Source organism: Dipteris shenzhenensis, chromosome 19 (assembly GCF_047967505.1).
Source record: "Dipteris shenzhenensis isolate YYH24624 ecotype China chromosome 19, Dip_SZ_1.0, whole genome shotgun sequence".
NCBI classification, from domain to species: Eukaryota; Viridiplantae; Streptophyta; class Polypodiopsida; order Gleicheniales; family Dipteridaceae; genus Dipteris; species Dipteris shenzhenensis.
In genome coordinates this window covers 50,523,924-50,531,140 of record NC_141614.1, presented here as the reverse complement: position 1 = coordinate 50,531,140, position 7,217 = coordinate 50,523,924, and the positions used below count along the sequence as shown (strand labels likewise).

General features: G+C 44.1%; 1 protein-coding gene across 1 annotated transcript; it reads left to right on the top strand.

Moving 5' to 3' along the window:
• Positions 1-207: 207 nt before the first annotated feature.
• LOC147890605 (transcription factor FAMA-like) lies at positions 208-3,197 on the top strand. Its single transcript, XM_087391023.1, has 3 exons — positions 208-1,515; positions 1,808-2,200; positions 2,385-3,197. The coding sequence occupies exons 1-3, from the start codon at positions 967-969 to the stop codon at positions 2,475-2,477; spliced, it is 1,035 nt and encodes a 344-aa protein (XP_087247149.1). The 5' UTR covers positions 208-966; the 3' UTR covers positions 2,478-3,197.
• The last annotated feature ends 4,020 nt before the right edge of the window (positions 3,198-7,217 follow it).

The following is a 7,217-nucleotide window of genomic DNA, read 5'->3' as shown; positions in this document are numbered from 1 at the left end:
AATGCGACGAGCTCCTTGTGAGGGTGGCCTCCTTGGGCGCGTGAGCGGCACCTCGTGTGGGTAGGGGCAGCCGCCTGGGAAGCCCAAAAATAATATAACCATAAGATCAACTGCCGATAGTCTCCTAGGGATGAGATGTTCACGTATAGTTGGAACTTGCGAGGCATAGGGAAATCTTGTCTTCGCTGTCTACAACCTTCTTTCTCTTATAGATAGATAGATCACCTTCGTCTGCTTGATGCCGTTGTCTTGTTGTCTCTCTCTCTCCTGCATCACAACAAAGCATCACCTCTTTTGCAAGCTCCCTTCTCCTCCTCCTCCTCATCCAACCTCCAATCTCCCCCCCCAAGCTTTTCAAGCTTGCCTTCTCCCTCCTTTTAACGTGCTCCTCAGCTCATCCCCCCCCCCCCTTCCACGCTTACCCCATCTCCATCTCCCTCCCTCCCCAACGTGCCTCTCCTGATCCCCTTCCACTCCCGATTGCCTTGCCCTCCAATTCCTCGCATCATGATGATCCTGCACCTCCCTCTTATCCTCTTTTCCTATCAATACTTCTGCATCGAGCGAGCTTCTCACCTCACCCTCTGACCCTCGCTTCCTATCAATCCTTCTGGATCGAGCGAGCTTCTTACCTCACCCTCTGAGCCTCGCTTCCTATCAATCCTTCTAGATCGAGCGAGCTTCTCCCCTCCCTTCCTTCCCTCACAATATTGCTTTGCCCCTCCCAACGTGCTTTCTGCGTTTGCCACGATCTCATCTTTACCCTATATCGTGGACTTCATCTCGTGTGTTTTGTGGCTACACCTCCAGGCTGCATTCCATTTATCCCAACTTCCCGGCTCCTACAGAGCATGCTCAAGCTCCCGATCCCTCAGCAGGCTTTCCTTAAGGTATAGCTTAGGCATCAGAACGTGCTTCGCAGCCATCTTTTTGCATTGCACCCCAGTTGCAGCTTCCTTGCCCAGCATGGGCAAGCTTCGTGACTGGTGGCCTTCGGAAGACTCGCTCGAACGCAGGAAACCCACCTCAAATGACAGCGCGAATAGCCCTGCCCAGAACGGCTTTGGTTCCGCCGCATTGAGACTCTCCGAGGTCGCAGCCGCCCTCAACTCCATGCCCAGCCAGGCTGCAGCTAGCACCAGCGAGGCAGTTCCTCCTCCGATGCAGTCCTTCTCGCGCCCCGTTGTCAAGCTCACCAACTCTCAAGATCATAAGGACGAGCTGCTGAGAAAGTTGCTCAACAGGTCGGCATCGTCCACGGATTTGCAGATTAAACCCCCTCCTTGCCCTAGATCGCCCAGCAGCAGCCGAAGCTCAAAGTCAGCCAGCGTGGAATCTGATCAACCACGGATTTGCAAGCGGAGCAGCAACTTGCACGAGCTCCAGGATAAACCGATCCAGAAAGACTCGCTTACACGCAGGGAAATTCACATATTTTCGGAGAGGCAAAGACGGAAGGGAATGACCCATTTGTATTCGACGCTGCACTCTCTGTTGCCCGAAGCCAAGCCTAAGGTAAACAACTCTTGTGAGATCTGGTCACCATGGCGAATTGAGTTTTCTACACATATAACCTAATTCGGAGGTATCGGCGTTGCGAAATCACCATTTCTAAACTGTTATATTCGTTCTCGCAACCCATCTCTACCATCCCTGCACTTCTGTGCATGACGTATATCTCCATCTTACCCTACTTCTCAAGCTACTTTTGTGAGGTTATTTTACTATCGTTTGTATCTTGTGGCATACACGAATGTGCACAAATGCGAGAATGAACTCTCGTTCTGATCGTGCCGTTGCGCATCAGACGGACAGGTGCACAGTCTTGACAGAGGCGATGGATTATATTCATTTGCTTCGGAAGAAAGTGGAAGACCTAGGGCGTCAGAAAGCAGAAATGCTGGGTTCGACAGGCGACCAGCTCGACCTGGATCTCGGTGTTTCTATTGGCGGCGAGTCTAGCAGCACATCGAGGCGGATGCCGATTGATCTTAGCGACGAAGTGAAAGAACAATACTTATCAGCTGCAGACGTTGCAGTGCGATTTTGTGGCAAGGATGCGTTTATTACGCTAAACACACCTAAAAAGAATGGTGTTTGGTCAGGAATCTTGCAGATTATGCAAGAACAAGACATGGAATTGCTGAACGTAACGCTCTCGATGAGTAACGATATGAATTACCATTGCATCCATGCTAAGGTGAACTTCATCTGTCTTCCTAGCTGTACTAGAGCTTCGGATCATCCTGTATCAGGTCGAAGTCGGTCGATTGTCTCATGTAATAACTGACTAACAACGTGCTTTCAGGTTTTATTTACTGCTTCAGCTCGTAAACGGTTTTGATTGCCAATAATCGCTGTTGCTGAATTGATTGTCTCTGCAGATTCCTACTGCATCTGAACTTCGCAGTCAAGACTTGCAAAAGATGTTACAGGATCTGGTACTCAGCCATGCCATTTTTGACGGAATGTCATGACAATACCTCGTAAAGGCGATGCCTTTGAGGACTTCTGACGAATGCGGACCTTGTGAAGGAAGGTCATAAGGCAATTAGCACTCAATGTCGCTCTGCGCTTCTTACGTATTTGAGTTATGATAGGGCTACCCTTCCAGGCGACTAACCAGAGGGTAACCCTTACCCAGCAAGGGCATGTTAATGTCCTGGGCTCTATACTGGTTTGTCATACTGTCTGAAGTACATACCGTTGCCTAACACGAATTAAAAAGAACATTATAATTCTTACCATTGAATTCTTCCCGGAAAGGCATGTTAATTTGGGCATGTATGACTGACAGCTCTGCCGCGTAATGTGCATTGGTAATTTGGTAGCAGCATAATTTCAGCAATATTCTTAATTGAGCTGTTCTCAAAGTCCCGGGAGGTAAATCATCCGTCGTATTGGTTGTTTGCTAAGATATACCCTGTAAATACTGACACTGGACAGTGAGTCTGTGCGTCGAGTTTCTGCCTTTTGCAGTTTACTGACAGAGAGTCCGTGACTCTGTGTGGAGTTTGTGCCTTTTCTGTGGCTGAAGCACGCTTTACCTTGTAGCACATCTTTGTATCTGCGATTCTGCTGGCCAGTGTCGAGACGATCTATGAAGACTTTCCGGGATAGTTTAATCGATTTTATCTGTTCGATTTGTTAGTAGGGGGAAACTTGGTTTAAATGTTCCCACGAAGTCGAGACTCGAATCTCGAGAATCGAAGGTATAACTAATTGATCCTCGGCGTCCGAACTTTTTTGTTATCTTTGGAACTTCATTTTTTACATCTGCATGCACGTGGAACACGTAAATCGACACCCCTACACACACACATACACATATATAATTATTATGTAGAGAGAGAGAGAAAGAGACTTTTGGGTTTACACGCTGTGTAGAAAATAAGTATTAACCTTAGTATGAGCTGTATCCTGAAAACTTTGCTGCAACGGGCTTATTAATGCTCTTTCTTTATATTCCTAAAAAGGACGGCTCGATATGCGCTTGAAGACATGGACTGGAGACTGATATGCGAAGGTAGCCAGCTAGTCTATAAAACGTTAATACTACGCATTCTCGAATCACGTGGAGATAGTCTTGGAACGTCGACTGTGGACAGGTTAGAAGTAATTGCCTTCAAAGCATCCAGCACTGAAATGAAGAGGCGGTTAACAGGCTGCTCTTTCATTTTGACATTTAACAACTCCTCCAGGAATGTTTGTGCATAACAGTACATGAACAGAATGCACAGGTGATAGCAGGCTGAGAACAAATACGAGAGATAGGTAATCTCCGTAGGCCTTGAACTTCTCAGCTTGGAGAGCGCTCACACGACCTTCGTAACATATAGTGCTTGAAGACCCTTAGGAACATATGACGGCCTTATTGGAACTTTGTACAATTAGGCGTTCTAGCTGTGCGGCCATTTACAAAGGTTTTGCGGCGCTTTAATATTGGGTTAATAAAGGACGAAGAAGACCAACAATCACTGCTCGCACTTATATCTGAAGTGCACATCTTAAACAAGTGTCAATTCAAACTTTAGATGGCACAAAACCCATAGGCTTTAGAGCTTATTCACGAAAAGGAGGTGCGTTGCAGGTCAGGTTGCATGCTAGATTTCAAATTGGATTCACACGTCGGGGTTTTGGAGGGAAAACTTGGTTATGCTGTTTGGACCCGTGGTGTGAAGTAGAGGCCATCATGCTCTGAAGTAGAGGCCAACAGAAAAACCTGGTGCTGGTCAACCTTGACATGGAAAGGGTGTTTTAAAACCACCCTCCCCCCGCATGAATAGGCTCTTAGTGACCAAACTTTCTAAGCTGGTTGAAAAATATTTGTGCAATTCACGTGACATCAAATCTGATTTTTTTGCAAAATGCCATTAACAATGCTGCCTAGCCTTAGAAGCATCATCATGCCACTAAAGAAAGAAAAATCTTTTCCTCAAAGTCTGATTCTTGTGAACCTCCATTGAATTCCCAAATTTGTGTGTTTCAAAGGAAAAGAAGATATGTGTAATTTTTTATGAAACCTTCCCCTTGAGGCTCAAGCAGATTGAAATGATGTGTAGAGGCACTTAAGTGGCACATGAGATTCTCCCATTTATCTATTCTAGGGTGAGCATTTTCCATTTGCCATGTAGTGGCATACACCCTTGGTGTTTGTGACAAGAACTCCAGAAGTACCTTTGTCATATAATCCTTTGAAAAGCCCTCTATATGACACTTTGTAAGACACTTGTGTGTATGCATGGTCAAATCCTCGGTATGCCATCTTCCACTATTGATTTATATCAAGATATTTTAAATATTTCCATAAGGCATATGATGAATGATAAAGTCGAAGGAATGCATTATCTTTATTCTCATCATCTGCATATGCATGGTAAAATCTTCAATAGGCCTTCCTAATAGTATACTATTAGCTTATGTCAAGGTATTACAAGACATTGTAACACTTAAAATGCACAATAAGTTGATTGCACTATTGTTCGAGTCTTTTAAATGGATCACTATATGAGTGCCATTTTAAGCACACATGTGAGTCATGTGTACTCAGTTTGTTGGGAGTGCATTGAGGAAGGAACCTTCTACTTTACATGAAGTTACTTAGTGTTTAAAACCACCCTCCCCCCTGCATGAATAGGCTCTTAGTGACCAAACTTTCTAAGCTGGTTGAAAAATATTTTTGCAATTCAGGCGACATTAAATCTGGTTTTTTTGCAAAATGCCACTGACAATGCTACCTAGCCTCAGAAGCATCATCATGCCACTAAAGAAAGAAAAATATTTTCCTCAAAATTAGATTCTTGTGAACCTCCATTGAATGCCCAAATTCGTGTGTTTCAAAGGAAAAGAAGATATGTGTAATTTTTTATGAAACCTTCCCCTTGAGGCTTAAGCAGATTGAAATGATGTGTAGAGGCACTTAAGTGGCACACGAGATTCTCCCATTTATCCATTCTAGGGTGAGCATTTTCCATTTGCCATGTAGTGGCATACACCCTTGGTGTTTGTGACAAGAACTCCAAAAGTATCCTTGTCATATAATCCTTTGAAAAGCCCTCTATATGACACTTTGTAAGATGCCTGTGTACTGTATGCATGGTCAAATCCTCGATATGCCATCTTCCACTATTGATTTATACCAAGATATTTTAAATATTTCCATAAGGCATATGATGAATGATAAAGTCGAAGGAATGCATTATCATTACTCTCATCATATGCATATGCATGGTAAAATCTTCAATAGGCCTTCCTATACTATTAGCTTATGTCAAGGATTACAAGACATTGTAACACTTAAAATGCACAATAAGTTGATTGCACTATTGTTCGAGTCTTTTAAATGGTTAATATATCCAACACTATTTACAATTTTAAATTGTTTATCTTTCCATGCACTTGCTTGTTATATGGCTCATAAGTATGCCAAAGGTCATTGCATTTAATAATACGTAGCATCAAACCTGATAGTGTGCCCTTTGGCATGTTTGTGTTTTGAAGCATTTTAGGCCACATTGCACTTGTTTGCGATATCCAATTCTGCTGACGTGTATCACCAGAGGGGAGAAAATTGACTGCTAAAATTTTGCTACTCCTACGAATTTTGAATTTTCACACCTCCCGCCCATCAAATCTTGGAAGATTAAGTACCTGTAACCTGCCCCTGTCCTACAAACACTCTGTAATCCGCACGCACCTTGAGGTGATCTTGCACAGACTTTGGTTTGCCATTGTCTTCCTTTGGGTAAGTTGTCTTCTATTCTTTGCTTGCCTCACCAACTAGGTTCTCTGAGTCTCTCCTCGACTGATCGTGGCCATGGCATCAATGGCAACATGTAGCTTGCCATGGCTTGCAAGAGAAGGAGACAAAGGCTACGAGATAGGAAAGCTGAAAAGCTAGGTCAAGGCACAAGGAACAGAGTGCGGGTCGAGGAAAGCTCTGGCACGGTATTGAATCCACAACGCAAGATAGGTTTGTAACATGTGCGAAGGGAGAAACATCAAGAAGAAAGAAGACTCCTTGGAGGGTAGCAGCAACAAGCGGTTGTAGATGCACACATTTGATCATTGTCATCGGAACGAAGAACATGAGCTATGGTGTCACGATTGGTGGGAGCATTCAAGGTAGCAAGATCCAGCCATTCAAGTGATTACCAATCTCGAGTCTTCACAAGATTTAGTCTACATCCTAAAGTTCATAGAGTAACAAACCTACCAACACCTCGAGAGATGCACGCCCAAGAGACGATGCTCTCCAACCTAAGAAATGGCCTATAGTAAGTGAAAGGGGTACACAACTTAGATTAACTAACTACAAAGAGGGTGACATTAGCTATGTTGGTGTCCTCTGAAACAAAGAAGAAATGACTTGGGCGAACAATATCGAAGATGTTGTCAATCAGGACCAACGTGGCTCCAGCAGTTGAACATAGGGCAGAAGTAATGCACGATCATCCCGATCCGAGAAGTCCGTGGGCATCAATGTGGCATCAACAGGACACAAGAAAAGGAGAGATAGCCTAAGTGCGGAAGTCATTCCTACGGTAATGATGTTTTTGCACGAAAAACGATAGTTTCTCTAAATAGAAAGGACATCTGTAAGAAGCGAACGGGATGCAAGGTGTTTGAGAAGCACATCATACACATGCTAGATACAATGCAAGGCACACTACAAGGCACAAGCCATTTTCCGTTGGAAATACCATCTTTCTTTACAC